Source organism: Phyllobates terribilis, unplaced genomic scaffold, assembly GCF_046119375.1.
Source record: "Phyllobates terribilis strain yellow unplaced genomic scaffold, ASM4611937v1 Scaffold_10__3_contigs__length_209671492, whole genome shotgun sequence".
NCBI lineage: Eukaryota > Metazoa > Chordata > Amphibia > Anura > Dendrobatidae > Phyllobates > Phyllobates terribilis.
In genome coordinates, this window is record NW_027362770.1 from 166,713,296 (window position 1) to 166,731,709 (window position 18,414).

The 18,414-nt window shown below is 45.0% G+C and overlaps 1 protein-coding gene across 5 annotated transcripts in view; it reads right to left on the reverse strand.

Annotated features, from left to right (window-relative positions):
- Positions 1-11,082: 11,082 nt before the first annotated feature.
- FGD4 (FYVE, RhoGEF and PH domain containing 4) overlaps positions 11,083-18,414 on the reverse strand; it is a 217,600-nt gene continuing 210,268 nt past the window's right edge. For all 5 annotated transcript variants that reach the window (XM_073650086.1, XM_073650088.1, XM_073650090.1 and 2 more), the window contains one exon: positions 11,083-11,944. In XM_073650086.1, the coding sequence (XP_073506187.1) occupies positions 11,702-11,944 (243 nt within the window). In that variant the 3' untranslated portion in view covers positions 11,083-11,701. The remainder of the gene's footprint in view (positions 11,945-18,414) is intronic.

Consider the following 18,414-nt stretch of genomic DNA (forward strand, 5'->3'; position numbering starts at 1 on the left):
AACTACGCATGCGCAGAACTCAAAGCACGCCGGGAATTGTAGTCCTTACCAAGAAAGTGACGGATACGCGGAGTATGTATTTCTATTTAGTGACCTTGATAAATAATATCTGTTAAAAATTCGAGTAATAATGGGTTTTTTTTTAATCGTAAGAGGTAAATTAATTGCATCAATAAGGATATTTGCCAATAGTAAATATGGCGTCTGGAGGGGCAGGTGACCGGAAGTGCGTCAGCTGTAATCCGGAAGTTGTCTTGTGAGAGGTCCCTGACAGTGACATTGGGCTGGAACGACGTGACAGAGCTGACAGCTAGCAGCAGTCCCTTCCGCCCTGCGGCTCCGTGCAGGGAGACCCCTGTAATAAAGCCCCAGTGGTGTAATATGGAGGGAGAACAGCGCATCTCTCCAAACAGTGGCTGTGGTATTTGTGGATTAACCCTTTCCACTGCAGCCATTTTTCCTTTTTGTGCTTTCTAGAGCTGTAACTTTTTTTGTTTGTTAATTTTTCCATCCTTACAGGGTCCGTACAGGGTCTTGATATTTGCAGGACGAGTTGTAGTCTGAAAAATTATAATTAATTTTTTTTGCTTTACGGTGTTTACCGCTCAAGTTAAATAATTACATTTTTTCATAGATCAGACTTTTCTGGCAGCCGCGAAAGAAAATGTTTCTTTATTTTTTCAAAGGGGGAGATTCATATTTTTAAGTTTTTATAAATATAATATATTTTAACTTTTTAATGTATTTTTAAAAAAAAATAAAAAATCCTAAAACCTGAGGTCATCTGATCACTTGTTCTAAATACTGTAATATCACTGTATTACAGTATATAGGTGAAATGACTGTTTCCTATGGAGATCGCAGGATAACTGATAGGGGTGGGGATTGGGGCTTCAGCGGGGGTGGGGATTGGGGCTTCAGCCTGGGGGTGAGGATTGGGGCTTCAGGTGGGGGCGGGGATTGAGGCTTCAGCCGAGGGTGGGGATTGGGGCTTCAGCGGGGGTGGGGACTGAGGCTTCAGCCTGGGGGTGAGGATTGGGGTTTCATCCGAGGGTGAGGATTGGGCCTTCAGCCTGTGGGTGAGGATTGGGCCTTCCAGCCGGGGGTGAGGATTGGGGTTTCAGCCGAGGGCGGAGATTGGGCTTTCAGCCGGGGGCGGGGAGGGGTTTCAGCTGGGGGCAGGGATTGGGGTTTCAGCCGGGGGCGGGGATTGGGGCTTCAGCATGGGTTGAGGATTGGGGGTTGAAGATTGGGGCTTCAGTTGGGGGTTGAGGATTGGGGCTTTTGCAGGCCCCTAGCTGTCATGGCCACATGTAGCAGTGTGCAATGAAAGAAGAAAAATCTGGATGGACAACTTAAAACAATAAAAAAAATAGTTTTTAATATAAATAAACCCAACCCAGTAGTTGTATGGAGAAAGACTGACGTCCCTATGTGATCCGTATTGCATCAGTATTTCATCCGTATTGCACACATTTCCACCCTTCAGAATGATGTAAGAGTGAAGCAATTTCACCTGTAGACCCGACTAGTGGTAACGAGTCCGTGCCGCCCTGCAATGTAATCATTGGGCAAAGGCAGAATTGTGCAGGTTTTTTTTTTAATAGCTTAAAGCGCATCTGTCATATCAGTTGACTCGTCCCAATAAGCTGTCGTGTGTGTACATGGGGAATAACAACACAAGCATCCTGCATTTACCACCAGTTTTCTTTTCAGATGGATCCATCTTTAATTTTTCAGTTGTCTCTAAGTTAGTGGGCACAGAATATATCTGCTATGATGCCTCCCATACACAGCACACACAGACATGAGGGATTCCTGGCTCTATGTAATACATGTTCAAAAGCAGTAGCAGCATGGGTGACATTATACAGCGGTACTGAGCAGTGTAGTTGTGAATCCAGCTCTGGGGTGAGATAAAACACTTACTAGAAAGTAACAACCACAACCTTTCTTTTTTTGTCTTTCAAATTCTGCTCCTCCTCCCTTTCCTACTGATAGGCAGTCTATTTTAACAGACAGATCGGCCCCTTTACGGGTTTTTTTTTATGACATGTCTGCGCTTTGTGTGCGTTACATAACAGTTTCAGGCTCCAAAACTCGAGCTGTCGGCGTCATCACAGAAACACGTGGATTCAGCAGCTGCACAATTAAGGTTCTCTCTTATGTACTTCAAGACTGTACGTTACTGCAGGCACACCCGAAAGGATGAGCCAAAAATAGGAAGAAAAACATCCATCGCATTACTCACTCAGGGCGCATCAAGTCCCACAAGAATGAATAGCACTGATCTGATGGCGGTAATGTTGCAGACAGGTGCGATATATGAGGCAGAGAGTGAACAGACAGTTTTTGAAGTTGAGGTGTTGCAAAAATGAGTAAATGTAAGGATCAAAGCGACCAAGGACCAAACTGTGATGTGTAAATGACAGAGTCAGAAAATCTCCAAAATAGCGGGTCTTCCTAGCGGTTTCCGGTATTCACCAGGTCTTGTGGGATGCTTAGGTATACGGCAGGTCTTGTGTGGTGTTCCCGTTATACTGTGGGTCTTGTGGGATGCTCACGGTATACAGCGAGTTTTGATTGATGTTCATGGTATACTGCGAGTCTTGTGGGGTGTTCCTACACTGCTCAAAAAAATAAAGGGAACACTTAAACAACAGAGTATAACTCCAAGTAAATCAAACTTCTGTGAAATCAAACTGCCACTTAGGAAGCAACACTGATTGACAATCAATTTCACATGCTGTTGTGCAAATGGAATAGAGAATAGATGGAAATTATTGGCAATTATTAAGACACCCTCAATAAAGGAGTGGTTCTGCAGGTGGAGACCACAGACCACATCTCAGTACCAATGCATTCTGGCTGATGTTTTGGTCACTTTTGAATGTTGGTTGTGCTTTTACACTCGTGGTAGCATGAGACGGACTCTACAACCCGCACCGCAGAAGTTGCTCAGGTAGTGCAGCTCATCCAGGATGGCACATCAATGCGAGCTGAGGCAAGAAGGTTTGCCGTGTCTGTTAGCGTAAGTGTCCAGAGGCTGGAGGCGCTACCAGGAGACAGGCCAGTACACCAGGAGACGTGGAGGGGCCGTAGGAGGGCAACAACCCAGCAGCAGGACAGCTACCTCCGCCTTTGTGCAAGGGGGAACAATAGGAGCACTGCCAGAGGCCTGTAAAATGACCTCCAGCAGGCCACAAATGTGCATGTGTCTGCACAAACGGTTAGAAACCGATTCCATGAGGGTGGTATGAGGGCCCGACGTCCACAGATGGGGGTTGTGCTCACAGCCCAACACCGTGCAGGACACTTGGCATTTGCCACAGAACACCAGGATTGGCAAAGTCGCCACTGGCGCCCTGTGCTCTTCACAGATGAAAGCAGGTTCACACTGAGCACATGTGACAAACGTGACAGAGTCTGGAGACGCCGTGGAGAGCGATCTGCTGCCTGCAACATCCTTCAGCATGACCGGTTTGGCAGTGGGTCAGTAATGGTGTGGGGTGGCATTTCTTTGGAGGGCCGCACAGCCCTCCATGTGCTCGCCAGAGGTAGCCTGACTGCCATTAGGTACCGAGATGAGATCCTCAGACCCCTTGTGAGACCATATGCTGGTGCGGTCGGCCCTGGGTTCCTCCTAATGCAGGACAATGCCAGACCTCATGTGGCTGGAGTGTGTCAGCAGTTCCTGCAAGATGAAGGCATTGAAGCTATGGACTGGCCCGCCCGTTCCCCAGACCTGAATCCGATTGAGCACATCTGGGACAACATGTCTCGCTCCATCCACCAACGTCACGTTGCACCACAGACTGTCCAGGAGTTGGCGGATGCTTTAGTCCAGGTCTGGGAGGAGATCCCACAGGAGACCATCCGCAACCTCATCAGGAGCATGCCCAGGCGTTGTAGGGAGGTCATACAGGCACGTGGAGGCCACACACAATACTGAGCCTCATTTTGACTTGTTTTAAGGACATTATATCAAAGTTGGATCAGCCTGTAGTGTGTTTTTCCACTCTAATTTTGGGGATGACTCCAAATCCAGGCCTCCATTGGTTAATACATTTGATTTCCATTGATGATTTTTGTGTGATTTTGTTGTCAGCACATTCAACTTTGTACAGAACAAAGTATTCAATGAGAAGATTTCATTCATTCAGATCTAGGATGTGTTATTTGAGTGTTCCCTTTATGTTTTTGAGCAGTGTAGTATGCAATGGGCCTTGGGTGCTTCTGGTGTATGGCAGAACATGGGTGTTCCCGCTGTACGGCAGGTCTTGTGGAGTGTTACCGGTATACAGCAGGTTTTGTGAGATGTTCCTGGTATACGGCGGGTCTTGTGTGGTGTTCTCGGTATATGCCAGGTCTTGTGGGGTGTTCCTTGTATACGGCGGGTCTTGTGTGGTGTTCTCATTATACTGTGGGTCTTGTGGGATGGTCACGGTATACTGCGAGTCTTGTAGGATGTTCACAGTATGCAGTGGGCCTTGGGTGCTTCTGGTATATGGCAGAAGATGTGGGATGTTCCCGGTGTACGGCGGGTCTTGTGGGGCGTTCCCCGTGTACGGCGGGTCTTGTGGGGCGTTCCCCGTGTACGGCGGGTCTTGTGGGGCGTTCCCCGTGTACGGCGGGTCTTGTGGGGCGTTTTTGGTATACGCCAGGTCTTGTGGGGCGTTTTTGGTATACGCCAGGTCTTGTGGGGCGTTTTTGGTATACGCCAGGTCTTGTGGGGCGTTTTTGGTATACGCCAGGTCTTGTGGGGCGTTTTTGGTATACGCCAGGTCTTGTGGGATGTTCCCGGTCTACAGCAGGTCAGGTCCTGTGGGGTGTTCCGGGTATACAGAAGGTCCTGTGGGGTGTGCCGGTAATACAGGAGGCCCTGTGGGGTGTGCCGGGTATACAGGAGGCCCTGTGGGGTGTGCCGGGTATACAGGAGGCCCTGTGGGGTGTGCCGGGTATACAGGAGGCCCTGTGGGGTGTGCCGGGTATACAGGAGGTCCTGTGGGGTGTGCCGGTAATACAGGAGGCCCTGTGGGGTGTGCCGGGTATACAGGAGGCCCTGTGGGGTGTGCCGGGTATACAGGAGGCCCTGTGGGGTGTGCCGGGTATACAGGAGGCGCTGTGGGGTGTTCCCGGTATACAGGAGGTCCTGTGTGGTGTTCCCGGTATACAGGAGGGTCTTGCAGTTTGTTCCTGGCATTCAATGGGTCTGTTAGTGTGTTCCCAGTGTACAGCGGGTCTTGTAGAATGTTCCCGGTATGCAGTGGTTAGTACCTACCAAAAGTGGTCCAGGGAGGGCGAACCAGTAGACTGGTGACAGGGTTATGGGCACTTAAGGCTTACTGATAGGTTTGGGGAGTTAAAGTGAGCCTGGACGGTCTTTTCCCGATATAATAGAAAGATGTCAGGACACACAGAGCATCACGTCTATGATAGAAAGGAGTCAGGACACCACGTAGAGCATTGCAGTTATAATAGAAAAATGTCATGATACACATAGCATCACAGCTATGATAGAAAGGAGTCAGGACACCACGCAGAGCATTGCAGTTATAATAGAAAAATGTCATGATACACATAGCATCACAGCTATGATAGATAGGAGTCAGGACACCACGCAGAGCATCACAGCTATGATAGATAGGAGTCAGGACACCACGCAGAGCATCACAGCTATGATAGATAGGAGTCAGGACACCACGCAGAGCATCACAGCTATGATAGATAGGAGTCAGGACACCACGCAGAGCATCACAGCTATGATAGATAGGAGTCAGGACACCACGCAGAGCATCACAGCTATGATAGATAGGAGTCAGGACACCACGCAGAGCATCACAGCTATGATAGATTGGAGTCAGGACATCATGCAGAGCATCACAGCTATGATAGAAAGGTATATACTGGATACAGCACCCATTCTAAGCTCTGTTCACCACCAAAATGCCAACAATGGGCACATGAGCATCAGAACTGAACCATGGAGCGATGGGGACAGCTGGGTAGAAATGGCACCAGGTTGCCCTATGAGGAGAAGACCAGTTGGCAGGGGCAGTGCAATGTTCTGCTGGAAACCTTGTGTCTTTACATCATGTGGATGTGACACCTTCATGGCAATCGGGGTCACTCTCAGGAGGATAATGATCGCTCAGGAATAACCTGATGAACATGACAATGTAGATATCTTGGCCCCCCCTTATTTCCCCAGATCTCAATCTGATCGATCATCTGTCGGATATGCCGGAAAAATAAGTCCAATCCATGGAGCACGCTTAGCAAAAAAAAAACTATAGAAAAACTATCTTAACCCTGACTCCTGATTGTGTTATTCCATCCAGGATACAAGAATACTCCAGTCAGAAAATTACCTATTGTCTCCTATAAGAGGAGGTAGTGAGCATGCTCAGTGATGTGCAGGGAGAGGGAGGAGGGAGCTGAAGCTGTTCTCACACTTATCGTCCGTGTTACCTGCCGCCAGCCTTATAGTAGAGGCATTAACTCGATTGACCCTGAGAAATAAAAAAGATAAAATAAACATTGTCATAGAGAAAAATTAAAATCCATAAGGCATCTCTGCAGAGGGGATATATCAACCTCACATTAAACATATGGGATTAATCATAGCTGGGGAAGAGAGAAACTAATTATACCCGGAGAAAGGGGAGAGAGCTGACACTTTTAACCTCCACTGAAGCAGGGGCCTCCTGCAGTGAACAGGTAATGAACATAGAAGATTTCTTCTGTGATTTGTTTACACAGAGGCGGAGAAGTACGTTTCCCAGGCATAAGCTTTCTCTGATACATTTCGTAGCCACTGGTCTATGTTGAATATCGGGGTTTGCATCTGTCTGATATTTATGCGAGATATAGTTTCAGCGTCATAGCAAAGGGAAAATCATAACGCATTCACTCACTTCACTGTAGGGCCATTCTGACCTCTCCAACCTAATAACATTCAGATTGATGATGCTATCCATGCCATGTTTCATTTCTATAGACCGGTAAAATTGCGATAAGAAACAGGACAATAATATCTACCAGCTGGGACCTCCGGGGGCGAAGATATCCTGTAAGTTGGGGATCTCATAAAATTCTAGTACATCCCACAACCAGCCCCCACATGAGCTGACCAAGGAGAGATATGAGGATATAACCTTGATGTAATAAAAACCAGAGTTAGGAGTAAAAATAAATACCCGGCACATGGAAGTGACCAGCTATAGGGATTTTATTTCTCATCATAGTCAAAGAGTCTTTACCAATACAACATTCATGAGATCTGAGGATTTTGTTTGTTTTTTTTTTTTTTTACAGAATAGAAATTTGCAGCTATTTTACAGTAATTAAAGTGCTTCTCTTTTTCTTGTACATCAGCTCCCCCGCTCTTATGTGCTCAAATATACATATATTACAGGAAATATTTACAGCTTCCCAAACCTTCATTGTCTACAAGGGGTCATTCATAAAACATCCTCTCATTCATTAATATCATCATTATTAGAAGCTTATTTTTGCAATGCAGAGATCCAGATGCCCTACACTGACCTAGTAGGGAAATTACAAAATCTTGTGTGCCTACAGCCACCACTAGAGGGAGCTTGTGAGCTGACTGTATACAGATTATACATAGAACTCAATGATAACACTGTATGCAGTGAGCTCCGACTAGTGGTGGCTACAGGAATCCACAGTGTTATATTTTTAACTCTATGTAGGGGATTTGGAGCTCCAATTGCTAGACAGATTTTAAGACTTCACTCAGCTCAGAATTTTGGACCTAGAAGTTGTTTCATGAAGTGGACTCTCACTTTAGAGGTAACGATTACACCCTTTGTGCTTCGCTATTGCTTTACGGATTAGAGACTGGCCATTGGCACTCTAAACACATTTTCCTATGTTTGGACACCCTGATATTCTTTGATTTTAAGTGTTACGATTGCTATGATGCGTCTTAAAGGGATTCTACATTTAAAGTTATTGTTATGTAAATCCGATTAATAGTGCATTAGGAAAAAAGATATAATTTTTGGGGTACTGTCAGGGCTATTTGCCATCTTAATGCCATTCAACTGGAGTAAAGTTGTTTTTTTCGCAAGTTGTGGCCTGCGGTAAGGTACAGATGATCGGTGGAGGACCGGGTCCTAAGACAAAGGCAGAAAAGCTCAGAGTGTATGGACCCACAGGCTACGTGTCCTCTGCTTGAGCGATCAGTGGGGGTCCCAGAACCCACCGACTTGGTTTTCAGCTGCAGATTAGCACCGTGCTGTTCATCATCTCAGTCTGCTTTACTAATCAGATTTTTCTCAAAATACATATTACTAACTAAGGCACCGTAATCGGCAAACCCTGTAAAATCAAAGGGAACCAATGAGGTCTGAGCGGATACTACACTGTGGCAAGTAAGGTCATCATGTGTGAGTTTTACATTGGCACTTAGTACGGATTGTGCTGCCAATCAAAGCCTTTTAGAATAATCGATGAAAGTGATGCATCCATTTATAACTATAGAGACACATTGGTCTGCATCGGAGCTGTATACTGGACCCGTAAAAATGTGTTATCATCACTACAAGACACGCAGGGCCACCTGGCTCAACAGAGAATTCAAGGTGTGAGTAATAGTCATTTCTTTATTTTATGAATTCCTTACTCTACAAAAACCCTGAAAATGATGTGACTTTGCAAATATTCTTGATTTAAAAGGATTGCTCACTTAAAATAAATATTCACCTGATGTAAATGCCGCCATTCTCCTGAATCCGACGCTGTTTTTCTTTTGTTTCTACTCCTCTCTGTTCTTGAGATATGGCCCCTTCTTCTCTTGTATATAAACTTTTTTTTTGTCCAACCAAAAGTGGGCGTGGTCATCAACTTTTGTGGGCGTCTTCTTGACTACCACGCCTACTTTCCTAACAAGATGATTTATATACAAAGAAGATGGAGCTATATCTCAGGAACGGAGTGGCGTAGGAACAAAAGAAAAACATTGCCGAATTCAGGAGAACGGCAGCATTCACACCAGGTAAATATTTATGTTAAGTGAAAGGTCCTTTTAATTCAAGACTATTTGCAAAGTCACATTTTCAGGGTTTTTACAAAGAGTAGGGAATTTATAAAATAAAGAAATGGCTATTACTAACCCCTTGAATCTTCTATCGCTCAGAGTCTCTGCTTGTCTTGTAGTGATGATGTCTCACCCAAATCATTCATTTGACCGCTGCAGCCAATCACTGGCTTCAGTGATTACATTTGCATGTAACTACAAAGGACACATGAGCGATTGTGGCTCCAGCGATCACATGAATGATGGATGTGATGTCATCAATGCAGAATTGACATGGAACATCGGAGCAGCTGCGCTGGATCACTGGAGGATCTCCATTTTATAACATTCCCTTTCTTCATATCAACTTTTGAAACGTCCGGGTTGTAACTGATTGAGAGGTCCAATGCCCAAAATTATCAGTTTAATCCAGTGCTAATCTCCATTTTTATGCCTCGCCAGGGCATCCAGTGGAACGCAATGTGGGCACCTTTATGGGCCACAATGCAAAATCTGTAAAAGGGCCCCACCGAACATATGTGATTTATAATACTTCTCTTGTAGGATAGGGGCTTTAGGGTCCAATCACTAAGAGGGGTCCCTATTCATGATTCTGGGCTATGCCACTCAGACAGATGGGACTGGTTGGAAACTCCTCTTCGAGGGGGTAGGAGCAATTTCCGACCCCCTCAAAGAGTAGGATCCTGGTAATAATCCTGGTACATACTAGAGAGGTGGCCCTCTCTAGTATGTACGATCCTGGTAATAATTGGTAACTGGTGCAGAGGAAAAAAAATTACTTGAAAAGGTTTAAAAAAAAAAAAAAATTAAAGAAGCGATGCTGACCCTGAGCGATCCCCCATGGGCATTGGGGAATTTATTATTTAATGCCATTTCCTGGCTATTGCGATGGGACCCAAAAAAAAAAAAAAAGTATAAGGGACCTGGTAAGAGGCAGAACACTTTTTTTAAACAACTCCGAACACTTAAAAGAAAAAAAATTCTCACTTGGACAACCCCTTTTACTGATTAGGAACTGGCCACTATAATAGAGCGTCACCAGCTATTTTGTAAGCGCAGCATAGGACCAACGACATCACTAAGGCACTTCAAACAACAAAAAGATTGCCCCCTCCACACTCCAGGGTGTGCACATAAAAAAAAAAAAAAAAAAAAAAAAAAGGCTTAAAGGGGAACTCCACCTAAATTTCTAATTCGTTGATTGGGTCTGTGAGCTGGGACTTTAACAGATTACTTAAAGGGGAACTCAAAGATCTGAATAGTACAGAGTAGAGACTTAACAAGCACCCCCCATTCTGTGCTCATGCATTTCTTAATATATCTTTATAGCGGTGGCAGCAGTTTTTCTGCTTCAAATCCCCTACTAATTACATATTTCATTGTGTTTGCCTGCAGTCACCACTAGAGGGAGTTTTACTGTATATTGGTTAATCATTGAGCTCCATGATATGATAGTATGCATTGAGCACCCTCTAGTGGTGGCTGAATAAAGCCAAAATGTTACCATTCAAAGGGATTTGGAACTCTGTATTAGATCTAGAGAGTGTTTAACACTATAGAGATATGTTAGAAAATTAATTAGGAGCTGGAGATTGGACTTAAAGGGACTTGACAGGACGACTTTACTACTGAACCTAGTGGTATGGCTGCGTAGGTCGTAATGTGACAATAAAAACGATACCTGTCTTGTAGTAATCCGATGTACCAGTGCTGAGAAATCAAGCTTTGAAGTTACTTGTAAATTGATAAGGAAGTGCCTGGGGGGAGGCGTGTCCACGTAGTCTGAGTTTGTGGACACGCCTTCATTACACTTCCAGACTTTAAAGCTTGATTTCTCGGCACTGGCACATCGGATTACTACAAGACAGGTGTCATTTTTATTGGAGTATCAAGACCTATACGACCGTACCACTAGTTTCAGTAGTAAAACTGTCACTTTAAATAGTGGCTAAAGGAGAACATTCAGTTTAAGGTGACAGATTCATCTTAACCTCAGGAGGACAACAGTCGCCATGTTGTATTACAAAGGGCAATATTTAATTAATAAATAAAAATCGGAGTGCAAATAAAAAGTCCAGAAACCAGCGACTTCTCCATTTACGATAATTTTATGCAGGACTTTCGGGGACTGTAGACCTCACTTCCGAGTCTCCCATGTGCTTTCTCTATCGAACCATTGTGCCTTTTTTAATCTTCGCGTCCCGAGCTTGACGAATAAACTCTTCGAATAACATTACGATTTCATCTTCTAGCAGATTGTGCAATTATTAATGAAGTAACTGAGATCCTAGAGCGTTATCTCGAAGTTCACATCAAAGCCCTCAGAGGGTCCTCCTCCTTATGGATCACCAATTGTGTGTCCCTAAATGGATTAAACTATGTCACCATGTAGTGATACCTCCTTTTGGTAAAAGCTTGACCGAAACCACCGGTCAAGACTACATTTCCACCAAATATCTATGCTGCCATGTTTCACATCTATGGATTCTTATGATTGGCACTGAACGAAAAGTATGACCCCAGAAGCTAAATCTGATTGATCGCAGGTCAGGAGTCAGATCTGTAAACCAAGACTGACTTATCCTACGTTCTTAGCCTCGTGGTCATATTTCATTGGGGGCTTTCCAAAAATGACTATGAAGAAGGTTCCGAGTGTCCATCTGCAGCACCATTTTCTTCCCGATCATCCGGCGTCTCTCCCACCACTGCCAGGCTGATAATTTTAAGCCACCTCTGCTTGAGTTCTTCACTGTCCGCCGAGAAGCCGTGGACAGATTTAGACTGAGATAGCCTAAAGCTGTAGGGCATGTCTACTCCACGGGGTGACTCGTCAACCACGTAGCCCAAAAGTGGAATGGTGGCTTGAGCTTTGACGTCCTGAAAAAAACAACACAACAATTAAGAGGGACGTTCACCCTATTTCCCAAATTTTCTTTCTTCAACCAACAATTCTAATCTTGGCCGGGCAGTTCGGAAACACAAATTAAAAAAAAAAGGCAGGGGGGCTGGTCTGAGGTAGAGATCCAGGGCCTTAAATATCAGGATTTCAGTGATTTATAGTGTAACCGTCATTGTAATTTTTATTTCATAGATCAATAGAACATATGAAAATAAGCAAATTTGTAATATATCTTATCAGAGAAATCTGCTTCCTCCTCCTACAGGTCTGTTCTTTCATTTTCAATTCAGGGTTAAAATCTGTATTCAGTGAAGATTACAGAGTTAGGAGATGACAGTTAGTCATTTTAAAATTCTATGAAGGGGAGGAGCTAGAGGCCGATAGACATTCTAGGGAGGAGCTGTCTGTGTCTGCCTCTAACTCCTCCCTAGAATGTCTGTGTCAGTCTCTAGCTCCTCCCTAGAATGTCTGTGTCAGTCTCTAGCTCCTCGCTAGAATGTCATTGTCTGCCTCTAGCTCCTCCCTAGAATGTCTGTATCTGCCTCTAGCTCCTCCCTAGAATGTCCATGTCTGCCTCCAGCTCCTCCCTAGAATGTCTGTGTCGGCCCCCAGCTCCTCCCTAGAATGTCTGTGTCTGCCTCTAGCTCCTCCCTAGAATGTCTGTGTCTGCCTCTAGCTTCACCATAGCATGTATGTGTCTGCTTCCAGCTCCTCCCTAGAATGTCTGTGTCAGTCTCTAGCTCCTCCCTAGAATGTCTGTCTGCCTCTAGCTCCTCCCTAGAATGTGTGTCTGCCTCCAGCTCCTCCCTAGAATGTCTGTCCTCCTCTAGCTCCTCCCTAGAATGTCTGTGTCTGCCTCCAGCTCCTCCCTAGAATGTCTGTGTCTGCCTCTAGCTCCTCCTTAGAATGTCTGTGTCCTCCAGCTCCTCCCTAGAATGTCTGTGTCTGCCTCTAGCTCCTCCCTAGAATGTCCGTGTCAGCCTCCAGCTCCTCCCTAGAACGTCTGTCTCTGCCTCCAGCTCCTCCCTAGAATGTCTGTGTCCGCCTCTAGCTCCTCCTTAGAATATCTGTCTCTGCCTCTAGCTCCTCCCTAGAATGTGTCTCTGCCTCCAGCTCCTCCCTAGAATGTCCGTGTCAGCCTCCAGCTCCTCCCTAGAACGTCTGTCTCTGCCTCTAGCTCCTCCCTAGAATGTCTGGGTTGCCTCTAGCTCCTCCCTAGAATATCTGTGTCTGCCTCTAGCTCCTCCCTAATTGTCTGTGTCTGCCTCTAGCTCCTCCCTAGAATGTCATTGTCTGCCCCTAGCTCCTCCCTAGAATGTCTGTGTCTGCCTCTAGCTCCTCCCTAGAATGTCTGTGTCCGCCTCTAGCTCCTCCTTAGAATGTCTGTGTCTGCTTCCAGCTCCTCCCTAGAATGTCTGTGTCTGCCTCTAGCTCCTCCCTAGAATGTCTGTGTCCGCCTCCAGCTCCTCCCTAGAATGTCTGTGTCTGCCTCTAGCTCCTCCCTAGAATGTCTGTGTCCGCCTCTAGCTCCTCCTTAGAATGTCTGTGTCCTCCTCCAGCTCCTCCCTTTTATAGAATTTTAAAATGACCAGCTGCCATCTCCTCTCTCAGTAATGGGGGCATCGGTTTTCTTTAAACAAAGATTTTAATCCTGAATTGAAACTGAAAGCTGAGTCCAGGAGAAGAAAGATGCAGATTTCTCTGATAAGATATATTATAAAGTTGCTTATTTTCATGTATACTATTGATTTATGAAATAAAAATTAAGATGACGGAAACCCTTTAATCCCTTTACAACAAGGTCAGCAATAGTACGTAGCTGTGCCCTGGGCCCTATGGACCAGCTACGTACTATTACGATTGTGCCCGCTCAATCGGTGCGGGGTGATCGCCGCCGGGTGTCAGCTGACTGTCACAGCAGATACCCGGTGCTATGTGCAGGGAGCAGTCCCGCACCGATCCAAGCACATTAACCCCCGAAATGCTGCGATCAAAGCATTCCGGTGGCAAGGGGAGGTAAGAGCCGATAATTACCTCCTCTCCGGCGTCCCGCATTGTCTGAGCCGGGTCCTGGATGTTGTCATGGTGACCCGATGTCGTCATGATGACATCCTGGTCACCAGATAGCAGGAAGTTAGGTAGATCGCACTCAGTGCACGGTCTAACTAACTTGTGTGCAGGGGCTGCAGCCTGCATAGCATAGGGATGCTGCTGCAGCATTTCTATGCTATGCAAGCGATCAGGATTAAAAAAGTGAAAGTCCCATAGTGGGACAATGTGTAAAAGTAAAAAAAAAAAAAAAAAAAAAAAGACCCAGAAAGTGAAAAAAAAAATTGTAAAAATATTTAAAAAAATAATAATAAAAAAAAAAATTATATATATATATATATATATATACATATATATACACACACATATACATATACATACACACTGTACCCATAAATAAATTATGAAAATAAAAACAAACAAAACAATAAAAGTACACATATTTGGTATGGCCACGTCCGGAACGACCTGAACTATAAAACTATCCCAATAGTTAACCCCTTTAGTGAACACGGTAAAAAAAAAACGAAGCAAAAAATGATGATTAATCATCATACTGCCAAACACAAAATGGAGTAAAACGCGATCAAAAATACGAATGTAAATAAAAATGGTATCTCTGAAAACGTCATGTTGTTCCGCAAAAAACAAGCCGCCATACAGCTCCATTAGCCGAAAAATAAAAAAGTTAGAGCTCTCAGAATAAAGCGATGCAAAAAAATTATTTATTCAATAATATAGTTTTTATTGTGTAAAAGCGTCAAAACATTAAAAAAAAAAAAAAGATATAAATGTGGTACCGTTCTGACCCAAAGAATAACACTGCCTTATCAATTTTACCACAAGCAGAACGGCATAAAAAAATAAAAAAACAATTCCGGAATAGAAAGTGATCAAAAAACGTCACGTGCCCAGAAATGGTACCAATAAAAACATCAACTTGTTCCGCAAAAAACAAGCCGTCACATGACACTGTTGGGCGAAATATGGAAAAATTATAGCTCTCAAAATATGGCGATGCAAAAACTAGCCTTTCCAAAAAGAAGGTTTTTTAGTGTGTGACAGCTGTCAACAGGGGTGGACTGGCCCACCGGAGGATCGGGAAAACCCCCGGTGGGCCCCGGGTCCCCTTGGCCACGCCCACAAGCCCCGCCCGCTACCCCCCTGGGCCCTGTACAGAGGGCCCCCCGGCTCGCTAATCATATCGGCAGCACTGCCAATATGATTAGTGATGGGTCCTCTGCAGCAGCAAAGCAGGGAGAGCGATCTCCCTGCTCTGCCTGCTGCCGTAGTGCCCCTCAGCCTCCTCTGCGCAGCGCGACACTGCCGGCGCCTGCGCAGGAAGTCAGTCTCAGGGGATGACGTCATCGCCCTGGGACTGCTTCCTGTGCGCGCTGTGGAGGACGGACCCGGCGCTGCCCCAGGCAGCGGCAGCAGAATCCATGGGCTCCTGTCAGGTATGTATTATTGGAGGCAGCAGAATGTATGTGCTCCTGTCAGGTATATATTATTGGAGGCAGCAGAATGTATGTGCTCCTGTCAGGTATATATTATTGGAGGCAGCAGAATGTATGTGCTCCTGTCAGGTATATATTATTGGAGGCAGCAGAATGTATGTGCTCCTGTCAGGTATATATTATTGGAGTCAGCAGAATGTATGTGCTCCTGTCAGGTATATATTATTGGAGTCAGCAGAATCTATGGGCTCCTACCAGGTATATAGAATTGGAGGCAGCAGAATCTATGGGCTCCTGTCACGTATATATTATTGGAGGCAGGAGAATGTATGTGCTCCTGTCAGGTATATATTATTGGAGGCAGCAGAATGTATGTGCTCCTGTTAGGTATATATTATTGGAGTCAGCAGAATCTATGGGCTCCTACCAGGTATATAGAATTGGAGTCAGCAGAATCTATGGGCTCCTGTCAGGTATATATTATTGGAGGCAGGAGAATGTATGGGCTCCTGTCAGGTATATATTATTGGAGGCAGGAGAATGTATGGGCTCCTGTCAGGTATATATTATTGCAGGCAGGAGAATGTATGGGCTCCTGTCAGGTATATATTATTGGAGGCAGCAGAATCTATGGGCTCCTGTCAGGTATATATTATTGGAGACAGCAGAATGTATAGGCTCCTGTCAGGTATATATTATTGGAGGTAGGAGAATGTATGGGCTCCTGTCAGGTATATATTATTGGAGACAGCAGAATCTATGGGCTCCTGTCTGGTATATATTATTGGAGGCAGCAGAATGTATAGGCTCCTGTCAGGTATATATTATTGGAGGCAGCAGAATGTATGGGCTCCTGTCAGGTATATATTATTGGAGGCAGCAGAATCTATGGGCTCCTGTCAGGTATATATTATTGGAGGCAGGAGAATGTATGGGCTCCTGTCGGGTATATATTATTGGAGGCAGGAGAATCTATGGGCTCCTGTCAGGTATATATTATTGGAGGCAGGAGAATGTATGGGCTCCTGTCGGGTATATATTATTGGAGGCAGGAGAATCTATGGGCTCCTGTCAGGTATATATTATTGGAGGCAGGAGAATGTATGGGCTCCTGTCAGGTATATATTATTGGAGGCAGGAGAATGTATGGGCTCCTGTCAGGTATATATTATTGGAGGTAGGAGAATGTATGGGCTCCTGTCAGGTATATATTATTGGAGGTAGGAGAATGTATGGGCTCCTGTCAGGTATATATTATTGGAGGCAGCAGAATGTATGGGCTCCTGTCAGGTATATATTATTGGAGGCAGCAGAATGTATGGGCTCCTGTCAGGTATATATTATTGGAGGCAGGAGAATGTATGGGCTCCTGTCAGGTATATATTATTGGAGGCAGCAGAATGTATGGGCTCCTGTCAGGTATATATTATTGGAGGCAGCAGAATGTATGTGCTCCTGTCAGGTATATATTATTGGAGGCAGCAGAATGTATGTGCTCCTGTTAGGTATATATTATTGGAGTCAGCAGAATCTATGGGCTCCTACCAGGTATATAGAATTGGAGTCAGCAGAATCTATGGGCTCCTGTCAGGTATATATTATTGGAGGCAGGATAATGTATGGGCTCCTGTCAGGTATATATTATTGGAGGCAGGAGAATGTATGGGCTCCTGTCAGGTATATATTATTGCAGGCAGGAGAATGTATGGGCTCCTGTCAGGTATATATTATTGGAGGCAGCAGAATCTATGGGCTCCTGTCAGGTATATATTATTGGAGACAGCAGAATGTATAGGCTCCTGTCAGGTATATATTATTGGAGGTAGGAGAATGTATGGGCTCCTGTCAGGTATATATTATTGGAGACAGCAGAATCTATGGGCTCCTGTCTGGTATATATTATTGGAGGCAGCAGAATGTATAGGCTCCTGTCAGGTATATATTATTGGAGGCAGCAGAATCTATGGGCTCCTGTCAGGTATATATTATTGGAGGCAGGAGAATGTATGGGCTCCTGTCGGGTATATATTATTGGAGGCAGGAGAATCTATGGGCTCCTGTCAGGTATATATTATTGGAGGCAGGAGAATGTATGGGCTCCTGTCGGGTATATATTATTGGAGGCAGGAGAATCTATGGGCTCCTGTCGGGTATATATTATTGGAGGCAGGAGAATCTATGGGCTCCTGTCAGGTATATATTATTGGAGGCAGGAGAATGTATGGGCTCCTGTCAGGTATATATTATTGGAGGTAGGAGAATGTATGGGCTCCTGTCAGGTATATATTATTGGAGGCAGCAGAATGTATGGGCTCCTGTCAGGTATATATTATTGGAGGCAGCAGAATGTATGGGCTCCTGTCAGGTATATATTATTGGAGGCAGGAGAATGTATGGGCTCCTGTCAGGTATATATTATTGGAGGCAGCAGAATGTATGGGCTCCTGTCAGGTATATATTATTGGAGGCAGTAGAATGTATGGGCTCCTGTCAGGTATTGTCACACTGTCTCTGTATACTGGAGGTAGGGGGCCTAAGCTGACCCTAAGCTGGGGCCCTGACTAATCCCTCAACCTGGAGGTACTGTTAAAGGTACAGAGGTCCAGGCCGCCAGCGTAACCCCTACCTCCTGAGGATCCCTGCACCTAAGTAATCTAGTCCTGAGAAGGACCCCGATCACAACAAAAGAGGACAAGTAATAATATGCCCACACACAGTACTTAGACGAACGAGACAGTACAAGGGAAAAACCAAAACCACCTTGCATACAAAGACTACACAACTACAACAGAGGGAACACGAACGGGAAAGGAGATAAATGATAAAGCGAGGAAGGGAAAATACACTCCAAATACACTTATCTCAGAAACTCCAAATACCACGATCCGCTCTGTAAGTCTGTATGAAATGCTTTCACCGACACTTCCCAAACAGACCAGCAG